This window comes from Leptodactylus fuscus, chromosome 3, assembly GCF_031893055.1.
Source record: "Leptodactylus fuscus isolate aLepFus1 chromosome 3, aLepFus1.hap2, whole genome shotgun sequence".
Classification (NCBI taxonomy): Eukaryota; Metazoa; Chordata; class Amphibia; order Anura; family Leptodactylidae; genus Leptodactylus; species Leptodactylus fuscus.
The window spans coordinates 27,111,427-27,133,121 of NC_134267.1; the positions used below are offsets into that span (position 1 = coordinate 27,111,427).

The following is a 21,695-nucleotide window of genomic DNA, read 5'->3' on the forward strand; positions in this document are numbered from 1 at the left end:
ACGGAATTGTTCAACAATTTCTTCCCGTATTTAGTTCACCCCATACAGTAGTTCCTGGACAAACAGAAACTCCTTATCAGCATCTGGATACTGGGGCTCACCATTTATCACCTTTACGTTTCCTCTGGCACGAGCAAGATTAGGATCTCTCATTTGAGCAGTCCTAAAATTGTCACGGGACACGTCGAGCTTCGGCATCTCGGGAACTCCCTCCTGACCTTCAGCATCACCAGATAACACAGACAGGGGAAAATCATTACCATCTTGGGTCACCCCTACAGCTGGTGTTTCCCTGCCAGGATCAAAAGGATCAGGATAAACCTTAGGCAAGATATTACCAACATTCATAGTTTTAGGACACGGTAAACTCTGCTTTTTCCACATATCCCAAAATAGAGGAACATCTCTCCCTATAATCACACTATGGAACAGGGACTTAACCACTCCCACTTCTATTGTTTCACCATGTATGCTGAAGGCCCCAATAGTTTGTCCATTGTACAGTGCAGGGTGGACTAGATCAGTGGGCTCAGTTGTCAGGGGACAGTAAGCAGCCGTATGGTTTTATTAGAATAATGGGTTGTCAAGAGGGGGAAATATAAGGAGAATTCATTAGAGGTATCAGAGGTATTAGAGATAACAATCGGCCATCAAAAAGAGACGTACAAGGTGCACATGTCCGGCAGATACAGTATATAACAGCTGCTAAGAACAGGGAGTGTGAATAAGGCCCTAATAAATGGGAGGGGTTGTGACAACGGCTCATAAATCCCTGTGGTAAAGAGACTGTTCATAGCTGTGGTAATATAAGGTTTGGGCCACCTTGTGACTACTGTAAGTGAATGGGGCCACATTGCCACTCCAGGGGTACTTCAACTTCTGGCTGCAAAAAGTAGAGCCCTGACAAATTTTTGGAGACTAGAAGTTGCAGCAGTTTTGTGATCACAATGTGATTCCATTCACTTATATTAGTAAAGGAGTCACAGGGCGGTATACCAAGTTTTGATCATACAATGGGAGTTGCGAATAAAGTCACCATGTACTCCTCCCCCACTCTATAGAATGGAAAAGAGACCAGCACAGACTTTTGGAACATGATGACAACAGATCCCTTCAAATTTGCATAATATCCCATGGTACATTGCTTTTAACCCTCCTTAGTTTACATAGACGTCCCACTGATGTTATCCATGAATGAGGCTGCTGCAACTGTAATCCGAGCTAACGGTTGGTCATTACAGAAACGCATACACATTAGGTATCCCTGTGTCTGAAAGTGCCCGGTCTACTGAATATAGGGTATCTGCAGTACTTCTGTTCCATCGGGAAGGGGTTAATAGGAGCACTGCATATACCCTATATTCAGCCAGACTGAATTCCAAGTGGGGGGGGGGGACAGTCCTCAAGCTCAGGGAAGGGGCAGACAGACAACCAAAACACCCCCCTCCCCTTCCCCATCACCCAGCAACTACTGCATCCAAAAACTCCGACCATTTTAATTTTTGAAATTTTCCAGTAGCTGCTGCATTTCCCCCCTAGGCTTATACTCGAGTCAATAAGTTTTCCCAGTTTTTTGTGGTAAAATTAGGGGGGTCGGCTTATACTCGGGTCAGCTTATACTCGAGTATACACGGTATATTGTTCTTTGTAGAGTTTAATATAAAATTTTAATAAAAATTAAGATAGAAAAAAAGTTGTCCGAATGTATAAGTACGCTTCAGTGTTACAATGGCTTCTCTCCTGTGTGACTTTTTAGATGCTTCATAAGATTTTCTTTCTGACTGAAACATTGGTCACATTCTGAACATGAATATGGCTTCTCCCCTGTGTGATCTCTTAGATGTTTCACAAGGTTTGACTTCCAATCAAAACATTTCTCACATTCAGGACATGAGAATGGCTTCTCTCCTGTGTGAATTCTCTGGTGCTGCACAAGATGTGATTTCTGATTAAAACATTTCTCACATTCAGGACATGAAAATTGCTTCTCTCCTGTGTGAATTCTTAGGTGACACCTAAGACGTGATTTACAATTAAAACATTTGTTACATTCTGAACATGAGAATGGCTTCTCTCCTGTGTGAATTCTCTGGTGATGCACAAGATGTGATTTCCAAGCAAAACATTTATCACATTCAGAACATGAGAATGGCTTCTCTCCTGTGTGAATTCTCTGATGATTCAAAAGATCCTTTTTCCAAATAAAACGTTTCTCACATTCAGGGCATGCAAATGGCTTCACCCCTGTGTGAGTTCTCTGGTGATGCACAAGATGTGATTTCCGATTAAAACATTTCCCACATTCAGAACATGAATATGGCTTCTCTCCTGTGTGACTTCTCAGATGCCTCACAAGTTCTGATTTCCAAGCAAAACATTTATCACATTCAGAACATGAGAATGGCTTCTCTCCTGTGTGAATTCTCTGGTGATGTACAAGATGTGATTTCAGATTAAAACATTTCCCACATTCAGAACATGAATATGGCTTCTCTCCTGTGTGACTGCTCAGATGCCTCACAAGTTCCGATTTCCTAACAAAACATTTCTCACATTCAGGACATGAAAATGGCTTCTCCCCTGTGTGAATTCGCTGATGCCTCACAAGTCCCGATTTTCGATTAAAACATATCTCGCATTCAGGACATGAATATGGCTTCTCTCCTGTGTGACTTCTTAGATGCCTCACAAGAACTGATTTCCAATTAAAACTTTTATCACATTCAGGACACGGATATATCTTCTCCCCAGTGTGAATTCTTAGATGGTCCTCAAGACCTGATTTGCTAAAATAACACTTCGCACATTCAGGACATGAAAATGGCTTCTCTCCTCTGTGAATTCTCTGATGATTGACAAGATCGTTTTGCAAACTAAAATGTTTGTCACATTCTGAACATGAATATGGCTTCTCTCCTGTGTGACTTCTCAGATGCCTCACAAGTTGTGTTTCCCAAGTAAAACATTTATCACATTCAGGACATGAGAATGGCTTCTCTCCTGTGTGAATTCGCTGATGCCTCACAAGTTCCGATTTTTTATTAAAACATTTCTCACATTCAGGACATGTATATGGCTTCTTCCCTGTGTGACTGATCAGATGCCTCTCAAGTCCTGATTTCCAAGCAAAACATTGCTCACATTCAGGACATGAGAATGGCTTCTCTCCTGTGTGAATTCTTAGATGGTCCTCAAGACCTGGTTTGCTAGAAAAACATTTCTCACATTCTGAACATGAGAATGGCTTCTCTCCTGTGTGAATTCTTAGGTGACACATAAGTTGTGATTTGCAATTAAAATATTTATCACATTCTGAACATGAAAATGGCTTCTCTCCTGTGTGAGTTCTCAAATGCTTCAGAAATTTAGATTTTTTCCTGAAATGTTTCCCACATTCTGAATATGAAAATGAATTCTCATCTCCCTGAATCTTCTCATATGTCTTATCAGAATGCTTCCGGACTATTTCCCCCAGCTTATGTCCAGTTCTTGCTTTGCCAGTCCTGAATTGATTGGATGAAGGTTTCTTGTGACCAGCAGTATCAGTGGATGGAGCGCTGCTCTGAAGGACTGGGGGTACATTAGGAATTACTGAATTATCTTGTGTGATATTGTTATCTTCTGCTTCATGGTAGGGAGATAAATGGAGATGTCCACCGGAGCCTCTCATCCCATTTTCACCTGCAAAAAGATACAAGATTGTCTCCAAACAAAATAATAGATATTTTATTAACCAATAAAGCTTTAGCGACACACTATATATATATATCCCACTGATTATCTATAAAATATGTATATAGTATATGTATAAGAACGATGAAGAACCAGAGATAATAATTAATGACAGTGCTGACTACGTAGGTCCCAGATTATAAATCCTGGTGTTTCCATCCAGACCATACAGTATTGAGTCCCAATATGAACATCACCAAAGGACATGTATTATGCTGTTTTTTTATCTGATGTAACTTTTAGTGGATTAAACCAACCTGGCTGATGCTAGGTAGACGGTTCATCCCCAGACCTTAAATCATTCTAGTCTGGAGGAAGGACTAGTCAGTCTTCAGTTCCTTACCCTTCCAGCTAGAGAGTGGAGGTATGTGCTGGAGTGACCTACCTAAACCGATCCAGCCTGTCAGCTACAACAAGTCAGGACTAGATTCAGGACAAATCAGGACTAGCGTCAATACCACAATCATGAAGGAAAGGAGCCATTTTGCTATGAAGAGAATTTTTGTCTGTAAATCACAGCTACAACCAGGACAGATGAACAATCTTTACACTCCACCTTGGGTAATAGTAGGTATGTGATTTTATGGAAGAGATAAGACCACACTTTTTGCGAAGACTGTCTAAAACTAGAGAGAGACAATGACCAAACTCCAGGAGAACCGTGTAGAAGCCTCAGCCCCATGTATTTTTGCATTGTTTATAACTTAGTGTCTCCTGATTCCTCAAACTTGCACCAAGATCAAGGGCACTCCAACCAGGGCTGTTTTAACACAATGGCAGGCCCTGTGCCAAGGTTCCATAAGTAGCCTCCTTCCCCTATATCATCACAACTTAGACAGAAAGATTACTGACACTGACAAATCAGAGGGGGGAACAGTGGAACAAGTAGCCATAAAACAAAGGAGTTGGAGACACAAAAGGGGAGAGGACACAAGGGGAGAGGACAGAAGGGCAGATGAGTGGGAACAGCACAGCGTCTTCAGTGAGTAGATATCCTGGAGCGGAGTCTTAGGCTGCTTTCACACGGAGTAACGCTCCGCTCATTCTAACACGTAAACACATGTCAGAGTGAGCGCTGTAAAACAGAATCCCATTGACTTCAATGGGGGCCGTCTTACACACGCTACCCATTGAAATCAATGGGACGCTTTTTAATCCATTGATTTCAATGTGTAGCGCGCGTTAGACGGCACCCATTGAAGTCAATGGGATTTTGTTTTACCGCGCTCACTCTAACACGTGTTTACATGTCAGAATGAGCGGAGCGTTACTCCGTGTGAAAGCAGCCTTAGAGACAATCCCAGAATCAGGAGAAAAATTGCTGATTTGTATGAGATGTAACCCATATACAATACTAGGCGGTGAAGTAGACACCACATACGTTCAAACAGATCCAAAACCCCAAAAGACGGCCAGAATATCATTGTAACAATCCTATTAATATTATAAATGTGAAAGTTTGGGTTCGTGTGTTTGGATGTTTGTTACTCAATCACACCCGAATGGCTGATTGGATTTCTTAGAAATTTCACACACCTACATATTGGCCAGGAAGGAGACATAGGTTACTTTAAAAGTGTGTCACTCACCCCAAAACGCCACCGCGACCCTCAAAAGTTGTCTCCGGCTCCACATCGCCCCTGCCATGACGTCAATGCAGGTTGTTACATGCAGCTCCTATTGGTGGAGGCTGGTGTGTGGGTGGGATAGGGAGACAGGTCAGCGGCCCTATAGGTTGATGTCGATATGTGGGCGTGACCAGCACGCACGGACACTTCACTCAACATGGCGGCACCTCCACCGCACAGCCACCTGTACACGGTCTTCCCAGCGCTGACATGCCGGCCGGCCGGCCACACACTCCCCCCATGCTGGCATAACATGCAGCAGCTCCAACACGCCTCCAGCCCTGAGCCATCCATACCCGCGTACTGTGCGGCCCAGAACATAGACGTCTTGCCAAACTCCCCTCTGCTGCCGGCTCATGTTGCGGTCACCATACGCAGACCTCACCAGCATCTACAAGGTGAATGCTGCGACTTCTGTCAATGGCACATTCCTTGGGGTGGGTGGGGGGTTCAACAGTTGGTGTGTTGGGTGGGGGGAGGTGGGGGGGATTCAAGTGTTGATTGGGGAGGGGGGTTGGGAGCAGAGAGCCGAGGGTGAGTGGGGGGGGGGGAGGCTGATTGCACAGGTTAAATGGGGGGTTGGGAGGATCACTGGTGTCACGGGTGGGTGGTGGTGGGCGCAGGGGTGGCAATGTGGAAGGTGACTGTAGGCTCTAAAGGGGGGAGGGGGCGCGCTTAGGTAGTTAGGGGGGAGCTAGGGAAACAGCAGCGGGGCTGTGGGGTCCCCCCCTCCCAGGGTGTGGGAGAGGCCCACGGCAGCCGCAAAGAAAGGGGAATCGGGGACAATGGGCCGCACAAGGGTGGGGGGGTCGCGGATGAAGTCGCGGGTACAGCTAGTACTACATAAAGCGAATATATTGCTGCGCGTTCTCTAATAGCGCACATGCGCAGGATATTGCAAACTCGCGTAACTCCAAGGCTAAAAGGATCTATACAAAAATGGCCGCCGGATACCCAACTGCGCATGCGTGAGTCCAAAAGTGTATTGAAATGATACAAAAAAAAAACGGAGTTAGAACTTACCGGTAACTCTGTTTCCATGTAATCCACCATGACGGCTACACAAGGAGGTTGACCTCTGAACCGCTGTAGGGACAGGAACTGAGAGACTTTGTTAAATACACCACTCCCACCACCATTCACCAGTGTTTACCAAATTACAAAGGAAAGGTGCGAAATATAAACTACAGTATGCTGTCTTACATAAAGATATTAACTAGGGAGGGTAATTAGACGCCGTCATGGTGGATTACATGGAAACAGTTACCGGTAAGTTCTAACTCCGGTTTTTCCATTACATCCACCATGACGGCTACACAAGGAGATATAGCAGATTACAACTCCTAGGGCGGGATTACCTGCCGAAAGGACCTTACGTCCAAAGGCTAAATCACTTACCGAACCCAACCTGTAGTGTTTAGCAAAGGTCAGCGAACTAGCTCAAGTGGGAGTCCTGCATATCTGCTCTAGGGAAGTCTCCCGTCTCTCATCCCAAGAGGAGGAAGCTGCCCCAGTTGAATGAGCTTTGATGTTCCCTGGCTCTGGTAGATTCCTTTCTCCAGGAGTAGGTAGTTTCCAGGTAGGCGACCACTGCCCTTCTGACGTCCATGGCCTGCTACTCCCTCTCTTTTGAAGAAGAGGGATTTGAGCAAAAGGAGGTAGTTCTCTGAGGAACTCTGCCACTGCCTCCGGCATAAAATTTTGGCACCGGCCTTAAAGAATCCTCTTCAATGTTCATGGCTTTACTTAATGGCATTGAATCCTTCATCCCTGTCCTCAGGAGTGGAACTTCTTTTTGAAACTGATAGGATAAGGATCAATAGACATAATCCTTTGCTCAGAATCCAGGAAGGATAGAATGAGAACCTTCTCTCCGTAGAAAAGATCTGGACACTGACCCTGCTGCAGAACAGGCAGAATGTATATAGGCCATTATCCGGACCTGCCCAAAATCTACGAACATACCCCTTTATCCGAACAGGCATAAAGTGTAACCTACATACACTATTATCAGAACAGGCCGTTTGCACTGTTGTCCGAAAGGGGTTTTATTCTCCAATCAATAGATATCTGCCCTGATATAAGCAGGAACCTGTAATGAATATTATGTCCTTGCGCAATAGGCATATACCATTCGACAATGGCGTCAGTCCTATATACACCGATCAATGTGTACCATTCCACGATGGCGTTATGCGTGCCATATACATAAGTATATATACACACAACCGCATATATCTCCATACCATATACTATTCCATGATGGCGTTAAGCATGCTATATCTCTATCTGTATATATTGTTCAGTACTGATGTGCTGTATCCCTTATACCATTCGCCAATGGTGTTTATGCATGTTATCTACACCTATCTATATACCACATAATATACCCTTCAATAATGGCATTATGTATGCTATCATTATATACCACTCCGCAGTGGTGTTAAGCATGTTATACCTCTATGCATATATACCATTCCATACTGGTGTAATGCAACCATTATATACCATTCAACAATGGTGTTATGCAAGCTATATACACATATATGCATATATCTGTACATATATATATATATATATATATATATATATATATACACACATTATATATCATTCAGTAATGGTGTTATGCAGGCCATATCATTATGTACCGTTCAAAGATGGTATTGAGCATGCTATAACTTTCCGTATATATCATTTAATACTGGCATATTGCATCCATTATATACCATTCGACAATGGTGTTATGTAAGCTATATACCCATACACCGTTATATATCATTCAGTAATGGTGTTATGCATGCTATATCATTAGATACCGTTCAAAATGGTATTGAGCATGCTATATCTTTTCGTATATGCAGCATTCAATACTGGTATATTGCATCCGTTATATACCATTCAACAATGGTGTCATGCATGCTATATATACACACACCTATCTGTAGCTGACATTATATACCATTCCCCAATGGTGTTATGTATGCCATATGTGCCATGCACACATATTGTTCAGTAATGGTGATAGACGTGCTATACCTATCTCCCCTATGGAGATCAGTACTCTGTCCATATATACCCTTCAGCAAAGGGTCTATATATGTCAGTCACCACCTTCAGCCCTGAAGCTATACCTTTTAGCCCTGAAGCTACACAGGTTAGTAAATGCCTTTTAGCCATAAAGCTATACAGGTCAGCAAATGTCTTTTAGCCATGAAGTTATACCAGTTAGTCCATGCGAGTCAGTACATGGCTTGTCTTCATCCAGTTAATTTTTTGCCTTTGTTCACATATTGTTCACATGTCAAAGAGCATATAACAAGCACAGCCCCGGGACTCTGTAAGAACTCATTCCAAAATGGCACACCCTGGCATACCACCTTCAGCACATATTGTTCCAAAAGGAACCACATATATCAACCAGCAATGGTGTTATGCCTGCTATCAGTACATATGACTCCACAATGGGATTAACCCACACTGCAAAAAGTTATGCCTGCCATATCTCACTTAGTATATATCATCCAGCACTGACATAATGCATCCATTACCTATATCCATATGTACCACTCTGTCTTTAACACAGCAGAATAGCCGGTTTTGATCAGACCTCAGCCCTGACCTTACTCACCGCGCCCTTTTAGGATGTGGCAGGTGGTGATCAGACCAGACCACGCCAGACAATGTTGCACCTGTGCAAACCGTTTTGTCAGAATCCCAGCTAGCAAGGCTTCACCTGAGATAAGCCTCTCACCTTGGGCGTTTCCCCCCCAGCAGGATCTGCGGGATAATCAGCAAACTGCTACCAAGCTTTACTCCATTTACTAGCAACTGTTATACACTAGGCATCCTGGGAATTTGCCTCAATATCCTTCTGTCATCTAGACAGGGCACAAGGCTAGAACTGGAGGACTGGACTTCTTTATACTGAAAGGCCTAAGTCCTCCCAAGTCGGCTTAGCCCCTTAAGGGCCTTCGCAGTACTTCCTGAGCATAGGGCTTCTAGAACAGGAATACCAACTCCTTCCCACAAAGTGGTCATTCTCTGGAGTTTTTAATACACCCTTGCTCCTATGGGGACCTTCCATCTCCGATCACAAGACTGGAAGCCCAAATTACACTCTGCCCCATAAAAAGGAAAAAGGGAAAAATAAATAAATAAAATTCTCAGGTACAGAGCAGCTGTTCCAAGTACTCACGACACCAAGGGAGCTGGAACAGCCAGGGGATCTGTGATCAACAGCTGTGCCTCAGAGCAACATGCTGGAACATACAGTGATACATCACATACCTTGCAGGAATGCCGCCTCGTTCACTCACCACCCGGCATTCATCCCTTGTGTAGCCAGAAATTCCTTGATCCTGCAGCCTCCCAGGAAGCTGGGACGCACGCCACTGTGCCTGGCTATGTCACATCCTGGAACACCAGTACCCCTAGGTTGGCCGTTCCTCCCATGTGCTGGCCGAAGCCGGCATCCACTCTACCCCCTGCATTAGCCATAACAGACCGCTGGAAGGGGGGAGTTTTCCACCCGGGGGCAGGCCGGAGCGATACCCCCGTGTCCTTAATGGCCCAGGAAGGCAGGCGCCTTTGACTACGACCGAGGGCCGGACGGTGGTAAAACTTACCTATTCCCCCAGACGGAGGAGAGCCTCTCATTCCGACCCTGTGTAGGGACAGGAAACACTGGTGAATGGTGGTGGGAGTGGTGTATTTAACAAAGTCTCTCAGTTCCTGTCCCTACAGCGGGTCAGAGGTCAACCTCCTTGTGTAGCCGTCATGGTGGATGTAATGGAAAAGACTACCAAAACATGGCTGCTTGTGAAATACATATGCAACGACAAATAAGTACTGTACCTGTACCTATAAAGTGTACAAGGTGACTTGGTGTAACATCAAATAACATGAACAACAGTTATAACTGTTATGTAACAGTTCTGGAAGCCATGAGGAAGTGTAGCAGAAGGTCCTTCTTCACCGCCGAGATCTTGTCAGGCATAACAGAGAAGAGCCAAATGAGGGGAAGGTGTAAGGGAGCGGCCACTGACCTTAGCATATATATCAAACACTAATTCCAAAAAAGGTTTAATCAGTCCTAAATCCCACCAAACATGAAAGAGTGTTCCCTTGTCAGAACCACAGTGCAAACACCGATCAGAAATGCCAGGGTATAATCTGTGGCGGAGAACAGGACAATGATACCATTGGGTCAGAATCTTAAAGGTCTTCTATTGCGCACTGCAGGAGCTTGTTGGCACATAAGACCTATCCCAGTCAGCAGGGAAGAGTCGCAACTGGAGATTGTTCTCTGAAATGGTGTAAGAAAGGCTACCCAGCATCACTGCCCTAAGGAGGAAACCACAGAGCACAGAGACTGCGCACGTAGGAGTTCAAGAGGGCACTTTCCAGATCTGTTGGACTAGAGGAAAGCAATGGGATCAGGAAGGGTTTTCGAAGGAAAGCTAGAAGTTGACCATATTTGAGCTAAGACAGGAGGACGACAAAGTTAGAGGAGGGCAACTGCTCAAGGGAGGGAAGAGCTGACCGCCCAAATTATAAAGCCCCCTCAGTGGCCCTCATATAGTACAATGCCTCCTTAGTGGCCCCATAATTATAATGACCTTACAGTTGTCCCCACAGTATATACTGTCCACTATCCAGTTTCTTGTCCCCCTCAGTATATATTGTCCTTGCAGTTACCCCAACAGTTCATACATAGTCCTGCTAATTTTCTGCAGTCTCTTGTCATCCTCAGTATATCCTGTTACCATTCAATTGCCCCCTCAGTATACCTAGTTCCCTTCCACTTTCCTCCACAGTTTTAGCTTAGTCCAATGCAATTTTATGTCATACAGTCGGATATGTCACTATTTACACTCATTGTAAATTTAGAGAAAAAAAAAAAATTGAAACTGTGAAAAATTAATTTAGATCTCAAACCAGACTCCTAAACTAACAAAGACCCCGGAGCAGAGCTGAGGTTGTATTTTCTGATAGATGGGATTTTGACCTCTTCTTTTTGTGTAGGGAGTCTCATTTTCATTTGATAAGGTACTAGAGGGAGGACCCGGCTTCGCACAGGTATATTACATTTTATGTTTGTGTAGAGGCCCCATAAGAATTGTCCAGTTTTGCACTGGTGTATTTTGTATGTGGTTTGTGTGTATGTCCATAAGCGTCATGTGATTATGTGTATCTCATTTTGGATATCAGTGAAAAACCTGTGATCAGTTGTTATGGATACCTGGAGTAAAGCTGTATATAATCCTTCCCCGTGTAGTACTGTGTTTAGACGCACGTATCAAATCCTTGTTGGTGTGGTACTGTGTGCAGATGCACATATCTAATCCTCCGGCATGTGGTACTGTGTGCAGATACGTGTATCTAATCCTCCCCGTGTGGTATTGTGTGAAGAGGCACGTATCTAATCCTACGGCATGTGGAACTGTGTGTAGAGGCGCGTATCTAATCCTACAGCATGCGGTACTGTATGCAGACGCACGTATCTAATCCTACGGCATGTGGTACTGTGTGCAGACGTGCTTATGTAATCCTAAGGTGTGTAGAACTGTGTGCAGAAGCGCGTATCCAATCCCCCGGCGTATGGTACTGTGTGCAGACGCGCGTACCTAATCCTACGGCATGTGATACTGTGTGCAGACGTGCGTTTCTAATCCTCTGGTGTATGGAACTGTGCAGGTGTGCATATCCAATCCTCTGGCATGTGGTACTGTGTGCAGTTTCGCGTATCTAATCCTCCCCGTGTGGTATTGTCTGTAGATGCGCGTATCTAATCCTCTGGCGGTGGTGCTATGTGAAAACATGCATATCTAATCCTCCAGCGTGTTGAACTGTGTGCAGATGTGCGTATCTAATCCTCCCCTGTGTGGTATTGTGTGAAGAGGTGCGTATCTAATCCTCCCCCGTGTGGTACTTTGTGCAAACAAATGTATCTAATCCTCTAGCGTGTGGAACTGTGTGCAGACGCACATATCTAACCCTCGGTCGTGTGGTACTGTGTGCAGATGCACGTATCTAATCCTCCCCTATGTGGTATTGTGTGAAGAGGCTCGTATCTAATCTTACAGAATGTGGAACTGTGTGTAGACGCACGTATCTAATCCTACGGTATGTGGTACTGTGTGCAGATGTGCGTATCTAATCCTCCCCGTGTGGTACTGTGTGCTGAGATGCGTATCTAATTCTCTGGCTTGTGGTACTGTGTGCAGAGGCATGTATCTAATCCTCCCCTGTGTGGTACTGTGTACATACACACATATCTAATCCTCCCCTGTGTGGTATTGTGTGAAGAGGCATGTATCTAATCCTACAGCATGTGGTACTGTGTGTAGACGTGCGTTTCTAATCCTCTGGCATATGGAACTGTGTGCAGATGTGCATATCCAATCCTCTGGCATGTGGTACTGTGTGCAGTTTCGCGTATCTAATCCTCCCCTGTGTGGTATTGTGTGAAGAGGCATGTATCTAATCCTACGGCATGTGGAGCTGTGTGTAGACGCGCGTATCTAATCCTACGGCATGTGGTACTGTGTGCAGAAACGCGTATATAATACTCCCGCGTGTGGTACTGTTTGCTGAGACGTGTATCTAATTCTCTGGCTTGTGGTACTGTGTGCAGAGGTATGTATCTAATCCACCAAAGTGTGGTACTGTGTGCAGACACACGTATCTAATCCTCCCCTGTGTGGTATTGTGTGAAGAGGCGCGTATCTAATCCTACGACGTGTGGAACTGTGTGTAGATGCACGTATCTAATCCTACAGCATGTGGTACTGTGTGCAGACACGCATATCTAATCCTCCCCCGTGTGGTACTGTGTGTTGAGATGCTTATCTAATTCTCTGGCTTGTGGTATTGTGTGCAGAGGCATGTATCTAATCCTCCAAAGTGTGGTACTGTGTACAGACACACGTATCTAATCCTCCCCTGTGTGGTATTGTGTGAAGAGGCACGTATCTAATCCTACAGCATGTGGAACTGTGTAGACGTGTGTATCTAATCCTAGGGCAGTGATGGCAAACCTTTTTGAGACCGAGTGCCTAAACTGCAACCCAAAACCAAATAAATTATCACGGAGTGCCAACACGGCAATTTAACCTTAGAACTCTGTGGGTCCACAATTGCGGACCCACAAATTACAGTCATGTGACTGGGGCTTTACAGATCTTGTACTGAAAGGTAAAGGTCTCTGCATTCTGTACTTTTAAACAATTAATTTTCACTATTTACATCGCACAGGATCTGTTTTATAGTTTACCGTGCAATGTTATTACATCCTGTACTAATTTCATGTCTGCTATAAAACAAATACTGTGTGATATACATAGTGAGGGGACCCCACACAGTACAATCTGCCCCTCAGTGGCCCCCCACACAGTACAATCTGCCCCTCAGTGGCCCCCCACACAGTACAATCTGGCCCACAGTGGCCCCCACACAGGATTATACCTGTATACTCCACAGTAGCCCCCTCCCACACAGCATGAACTGGTCCACAGTAGCCCCCTCCCACACAGCATGAACTGGTCCACAGTAGCCCCCTCCCACACAGCATGAACTGGTCCACAGTAGCCCCCTCCCACACAACATGAACTGGTCCACAGTAGCCCCCTCCCACACAACATGAAATGGTCCACAATAGCCCCCTCCCACACAACATGAAATGGTCCACAGTAGCCCCCTCCCACAGAGCATGAAAGATCCACAGTAGCCCCCTCCTACACAACATGAAATGGTCCACAGTAGCCCCCTCCCACACAACATGAAATGGTCCACAGTAGCCCCCTCCCACAGAGCATGAAAGATCCACAGTAGCAGCATAAAATGGTCCACAGTAGCCCCCTACCCGCACAGCATGAAAGTCTACAGTAGCCCCCTCCCACACAACATGAAAGGTCCACAGTAGCCCCCTCCCATACAGCATAAAATGGTCCACAGTAGCCCCCTACCCACACAGCATGAAAGTCTACAGTAGCCCCCTCCTACACAACATGAAATGTCTACCGTTGCCCCCCTCCCCTGACAGTGCAAACAAACACAATATAGTTACCGGGTGTTCTCTCTTCTGTTCACTGCGCACGCTGATGACTTACGTCATCACGCCCGCGCTTGTTCAGAGGTCACACTCTGTAGTCAGTGTAGGCCGCGTAGTACGCGTGGCCTACACTGAGCTACACTGACAGCTTTCAGCTGGATGCGCATTTGCACAACCAGCTGAAGGCAGCGATCGCTCACTAACGGGGAATCCTGCATCGGATTCGCCGTTAGTGAGCGATCAGGGCGACAGCACGCGTGCCAGCAGAGGGGGCTCTGCGTGCCCTCTCTGGCACGCGTGCCATAAGTTCTGTCCTAGGGCATGTGGTACTGTGTGCAGACGCACGTATCTAATCCTACAGCATGTGGTACTGTGTGCAGACGCACGTATCTAATCCTACGGCATGTGGTACTGTGTGCAGATGTGCATATCTCATGCTCTGGTGTGTGCAGATGCATGTATCCAATCCCCCGGCGTGTGGTACTGTGTGCAGACGCGTGTATCTAATCCTTCGGCATGTGGAACAGTGTGCAGACGCACCTATCTAATCCTTCGGCATGTGGAACTGTGTGTAGACGCGCATATCTAATCCTACGAAATGTGGTACTGTGTGCAGACGCACGTATTTAATCTTACGGCATGTGGTACTGTGTGCAGACGTGCATATCTTATGCTCTGGTGTGTGGAACTGTGTGCAGATGTGTGTATCCAATCCCCCGGCGTGTGGTACTGTGTGCAGACGCGTGTATCTAATCCTTCGGCATGTGGAACCGTGTGCAGACGCACGTATTTAATCCACTGGTGTGTGGGACTGTGTGCAGATGCGTGTATCTAATCCTCTGGCGTGTGATACTGTGTATCTAATCCTCTGATGCGTGTATCTCAGTTTGGATATCAGTGTTGTATTGTGCATGTGGAGTGACTGTGTGTATTGCAGTTGGAATATGAGTGAAAGACTTGCAGATTTGTATTGGCTAAGAGGGGGGGCACTGTGTTTGGAATGCTGTATCTCAGCAACGGTACGTCCGAGTGAGTTGGAGTCTTGTCTTAAACCTTCCCAGGTACCTGAAGTATCTCTGTACCAAATTTGGTGAAGATCGGTCCAGTCGTTTGGTTCGCATTAGAGAACAGACAGACAGACAGACAGACGGACAGACAAGAATTCATTTTTATAATATAGAGAGAAGAGATATATCAATATACTAGAGGGAGGACCCGGCTTCGCACGGGTATATTACATTATATGTTTGTGTAGTGGCCCCATAGGAATTGTCCAGTTTTACACTGATGTATTTTGTATGTTGTTTGTGTGTATGTCCATAAACGTCATGTGATTATGTGTATCTCATTTTGGATATCAGTGAAAAACCTGTGATCAGTTGTTATGGATACCTGGAGTAAAGCTGTATCTAATCCTTCCCTGTGTAGTACTATGTTTAGATGCAAGTATCCAATCCTTGTTGGTGTGGTACTTTGTGCAGATGCACATATCTAATCCTCCCCGTGTGGTATTGTGTGAAGAGGCGCGTATCTAATCCTCCAGTAAGTGAAACTGTGTGCAGACGCGCGTATCTAATGACTCCGGCGTGTGGTACTGTGTGCAGATGCGCGTATCTAATCCTCCCCCATGTGAAACTGTGTGCTGAGACGCGTATCTAATTCTCTGGCATGTGGTACTGTGTGCAGAGGCCTGTATCTAATCCTACAAAGTGTGGTACTGTGTGCAGACACACGTATCTAATCCTCCCCTGTGTTGTATTGTGTGAAGAGGTGCGTATCTAATCCTACGGCGTGTGGAACTGTGTGTAGACGCGCGTATCTAATCCTACAGCATGTGGTACTGTATGCAGACGTGTGTATCTCATCCTATGGCGTGTACAACTGTGTGAAGATGCGTGTATTTATTCCTCTGGCGTGTGGATCTGTAATCAGATGCACGTATCTAATACTACGGCATGTGGTACAGTGTGCAGACGTGCGTTTCTAATCCTCCGGCGTATGGAACTGTGCAGATGTGCATATCTAATCGTTCTCAGTGTGATACTGTGTGTAGAAACGCGTATCTAATCCTCTGGCGGTGGTACTATGTGAAGACATGCGTATCTAATCCTCCAGCGTGTTGAACTGTGTGCAGACGCGCGTATCTAATCCTCCCCCGTGTGATACTGTGTGCTGAGACGCATATCTAATTCTGTGGCTTGTGGTACTGTGTGCAGAGGCATGTATCTAATCCTCCAAAAGTGTGGTACTGTGTGCAGACACACGTATCTAATCCTCCCCTGTGTGGTATTGTGTGAAGAGGCGTGTATCTAATCCTTTGGCGTGTGGAACTATGTATAGACGCGCGTATCTAATCCTACTGCATGTGGTACTGTGTGCAAACACGTGTATCTAATCCTATGGCGTGTACAACTGTGTGCAGACGCGCGTATCTAATCCTCTGGAGTGTGGAATTGTGAGTAGACGCGTCCTACGGCATGTGGTACTCTGTGCAGACGCGCGTATCTAATCCTCTGGAGTGTGGAACTGTGTGTAGACGCCTGTATCTAATCCTTCAGCATGTGGAACCGTGTGCAGACGCACATATCAAATCCTTCAGTGTGTGGAACTGTGTGCAGAAGTGCGTATTTAATCCTCTGGTGTGTGGGACTGTGTGCAGACCCGTGTATCTAATCCTACAGCATGTGGTACTGTGTGTAGACGCGCGTTTCTAATCCTACGGCATGTGGAACTGTGTGCAGACGCGTGTATCTAATCCTATGGCGTGTACAACTGTGTGAAGACACGTGTATCTAATCCTCCCCTGTGTGGTACTGTGTGCAGACGCGTGTATCTAATTATGTGGCTTGTGGTACTGTGTGCAGACACACGTATCTAATCCTCCCCTGTGTGGTACTGTGTACATACACACATATCTAATCCTCCCCTGTGTGGACTTGTGTGAAGAGGCGCGTATCTAATACTTTGGCGTGTGGAACTATGTGTAGATGCGCGTATCTAATCCTATGGCATATACAACTGTGTGCAGACGCGCGTATCTAATCCTCTGGAGTGTGGAACTGTGTCTAGATGCGTGTATCTAATCCTACGGCATTTGGTACTCTGTGCAGACGCGTGTATCTAATCCTACGGCATGTGGTACTCTGTGCAGATGCGTGTATCTAATCCTACGGCATGTGGTACTCTGTGCAGACGCGTGTATCTAATCCTACGGCATGTGGTACTCTGTGCAGACGCGTGTATCTAATCCTATGGCGTGTACAAATATGTGCAGATGCACGTATCTAATCCTCTGGAGTGTGGAACTGTGTGTGGACGCCTGTATCTAATCCTTCGACATGTGGAACCGTGTGCAGATGCACGTATCAAATCCTTCAGTGTGTGGAACTGTGTGCAGAAGTGTGTATTTAATTCTCTGGTGTGTGGGACTGTGTGCAGACGCGTGTATCTAATCCTCTGGCGTGTGATACTATGTGCTGATCTGTGTATCTAAACCTCTGATGCGTGTATCTCAGTTTGGATATCAGTGTTGTATTGTGCATGTGGAGTGACCGTGTGTATTGCAGTTGGAATATGAGTGAAAGTCTTGCAGGTTTGTATTAGCTAAGGAGGGGGGGGGGCACTGTGTTTGGAATGCTGTATCTCAGCACTCGGTACGTCCGAGTGAGTTGGAGTCTCGTCATAAACCTTCCCGGATATCTGAAGTATCTCTGTACCAAATTTGGTGAAAATCGGTCCAGTCGTTTGGTTCGCATTAGAGAACAGACAGACAGATATATCAATATATAAAAGCATTCAACAAGCTCAGTCTTATGCTGACAGAGCGGCAACTTGAAACTCCAGGGCCACAATGCAAAACCTGTAACAGAGCCCCCAGGGGCCATCTATAGTATTGGTGTATTTTTTATATTGTAGAAGCTTTTGGGTCCCTTCAGGCTCAAGGTCCCAGTAGAGATGGCTACCATTGTACCCCTATGACAGTGCTCCTGGTTACAGATTATAAGGCACCATTAATTCACGTAAATTGTACACTGAATACACAATAAATATGTTTTCAGTCACATGTGAAGACACTTCATACTGTTATCCTTAGGCAGAGAGATTTGGAGGCGTCTCCTACCGGATAATCTTTTAGACATTTTCATAGCTCTGCCCTAAGGCCGCTTTCACACAGTCAGTATTTAGTCAGTGTTTTGTGTCGGTATTATGTAGGATAATAGGTTTAGCGGGATGGACATATGTCTTTGTCCAGCCTTACAGACTATATTACTATGTGTATATTGAACATGATTTCTGTGTCCACCTCAGTAAATGTACTGAGCACGACGCACATGCTCAGTCTTGCTTCTTGTTTTGCTCCACTAAAGCTGCATCTGCTTTGTTTCTCAACAGATAAGATGAACAAGTAATTGGAGAGGGAAACAATATTATAACAACTGAAAAGCAGAAAACATGATGGAACCGTTCAGTAAAAGTATTAGTGCTTCCTCCATAGACTTCTATAGAGAGGTATGATGGGGCACAGTGATGAGGCTTCTCAGTAATAGTAATGTATACAGTAAGTATTAGCTGTGCTTCCTCCACACACTTCTATAGAGAGGTATGATGGGGCACAATGATGAGGCCACTCAGTAATACTAATGTATACGGTAAATATTAGCTGTGCTTCCTCCATAGACTGCTATAGAGAGATATGATGGAGCACAGTGATCAGGCCGCTCATTAATAGTAATGTATACGGTAAATATTAGCTGTGCTTCCTCCATAGACTTCTATAGAGGTATGATGGGGCACAGTGATGGAGACGCTCAGTAATAGTAATGTATACAGTAAGTATTAGCTGTGCTTCCTCCATAGACTGCTATAGAGAGATATGATGGAGCACAGTGATCAGGCCGCTCAGTAATAGTAATGTATATGGTAAATATTAGCTGTGCTTCCTCCATAGACTTCTATAGAGGTATGATGGGACACAGTGATGGGGCCGCTCTGTAATACTAATGTATACAGCAAGTATTAGCTGTGCTCTCTCCATAGACTACTATAGAGAGGAGGCATGATGGAGCACAGTGATGGGGCAGCTCAGTAATACTAATGTATACAGTAAGTATTAGCTGTATTTCCTCCATATACTGCTATAGAGAAGTATGAAGCAGCACAGTGAAGAAACTGGCTGTACTCACCATTATCAGGCTCCTTCTCCCTCTGTACTGCCCATACTGGGGGACTCGTCTCCTCTGCAGATGACTGGCTGTCCCTCTGCTGTGATTTGCTGGTCCCAGGAATACAGTCTTAGGAGAAAAGGAGAACAGAAACCATTACTCTACCCCCAACCAGTCAAATAAGTGTAACTTCACAGTAATTCGCCTTTACAGCCCCAGTCAATTCAGACCTCAGCCCACAGCCGTAAATAAATCAGACACTTCCCCCCTAGACCACAGACTAATATAGACCCCCAGACCCGCCTAAAAAGATCGGACCCCAAGTTCATTCAGACTTTGAATTAAACCCATAAACTAATATGGACACCAGACCAGACCTCACCTCAACATTAATACCCCAGATTAGACCCCAAATATTAATTGAGACCAAACCCCAGAATGAACTCAGATCAGAACTCCTTAAAAATCAGGCCCCAGACAAAAAAAAAAAAAAAAATCGGACCTCTGACCCCAAAATAAATACAGACAAGACCCCAGCATGTTCTTACCATTTATTGCCCCTGGGTCATTTCCCCTCTGGGGGGCGCAACACTGCTCCTGATGTTGTATGTGCCGACTCATTCCACAGTCTTGGTGCTGTTTAGCCCAAAAAAAAAAAAAGACAAATTTTACAAAATGACAAATAAGCAGGATAGAAATAAGAAAGCAGGCCGGAGGGGGAGGGGGGAGGAGTGGTATTAGGCTTAGGCGTCCTACTAGGCCCTGCACAGTCCACTATCAGTCTTAATAGATGGGCAGCACGCTGAAAACTCAATGACTTTCAAGGCTTTCTGGAAAAAAAAATTGGAATTAAAAAAACCTTTTCAGATTAACCCCTTAAGGACACAGCCCAAAAGTGCCTTAAGGACCAGGCCTCTTTTTTCAAAACTGACATGTGTCACTTTAAATGGCAACAACTTTGAGACGCTTTAACTTACACAAGTGATTTTGAGATTGTTTTTTTCGTAACACATTATACTTCATGTTAGTGGTGAACACTAATCAATATTTTTGTATTTACTTATAAAAAAAAATAAAATAGGAAATTTGATGGAAATTTGGAAAAAATTGCAATTTTCAAAATGTGAAATTCTCTGCTTTTCAGGCAGATAGTCATACCACCCAAATACATGAATAAATATTATCTCCCATATCTCTGCTTTATATCGCCATCATCTTTTGATTGTCTTTTAATTTATTTTGGACGTTACAAGGCTTACAAGTGTAACAGCGATTTTCCAGATTTACAAGAAAATTCTCCAAACAAATTTTTTGGGGACGACTTCAGTTCTGAAAGGAATTATAAAGGCCACTATAATAGAAACACCCCCAAATCACCCCATTTTCAAAACTGCACCCCTCAAATGATTCAAAACAGCATTTGGGATGTTTGTTAACCCTTTATATATTTTTTTTTAATTTTCTGGTGACGTGGCCATATAAGGGCTTGTTGTTTGCGGGATGAGATGCATTTTGTAATGACACCATTTTTGGGTGCCTACAACTTATAGATTAAATTTTATTAACTCTTTCTTGGTGGATTAAAAAAAAGCCAGAAATTCTGGCATAGCTTTTTACCTTATTTTTTTTTCGCGGTGCAGAGTACAACATGTGACTTTTATTCTGCGGGTCGGTACGGTTATGGCGATACCTCATTTATATTATATTTTTATGCGTTAGTCATTCTGCAGAACAAATAAACATTTGGGGACATAAATCAATGATTTTTGCATCACCATCTTCTGAGATGTGTAATGTTTTCATTTTTTGGTTCACGGAGTTGGTTGAGGGCTTATTTTTTGCGGGACAACCTGTGCTTTTCATTGGTACTGTTTTGGGGGATGTATGACTTTTTGATCACTTTTTTTTTTAGCATTTTTTGTAAGGTAAAATGTGCAAAAAAACTTTATTTCTGCTTTTTTTTTCCGTTTTTTTTTTCCCCGACGTTCACCGAGAAGGTTAAATATTGTTTCACTTTTATTGTACAGGTTGTTATGGACGCGGCAATACCAAATATGTATTGTTTTTATTAATATTTTGGTTTTTTAATGTAATTCATTTTGCATAGAAAAAGGGAGT

At 44.6% G+C, this 21,695-nt stretch overlaps 1 protein-coding gene across 1 annotated transcript; it reads right to left on the minus strand.

Annotated features, from left to right (window-relative positions):
- Positions 1-1,602: 1,602 nt before the first annotated feature.
- On the minus strand, positions 1,603-20,207 carry LOC142197203 (uncharacterized). The gene is made up of 3 exons (XM_075267341.1): positions 20,126-20,207; positions 19,599-19,706; positions 1,603-3,681 (listed from the first exon to the last, which is right to left on the minus strand). Exons 1-3 carry the CDS (start codon positions 20,196-20,198, stop codon positions 1,724-1,726), a joined length of 2,139 nt encoding a protein of 712 aa, XP_075123442.1. The 5' UTR covers positions 20,199-20,207; the 3' UTR covers positions 1,603-1,723.
- Positions 20,208-21,695: the final 1,488 nt, after the last annotated feature.

Bases quoted from the DNA above. Each gene is read 5' to 3' on its own strand.
- LOC142197203 (XM_075267341.1), bottom strand. From the start codon at position 20,198: ATGAGTCGGCACATACAACATCAGGAGCAGTGTTGCGCCCCCCAGAGG. The intron at 19,707-20,125 runs GTAAGAACATGC...TTTTCTCCTAAG, and splicing joins TGACCCAGGGGCAATAAATG to ACTGTATTCCTGGGACCAGC. The intron at 3,682-19,598 runs GTGAGTACAGCC...ATCTTTTTGCAG, and splicing joins GGAGAAGGAGCCTGATAATG to GTGAAAATGGGATGAGAGGC.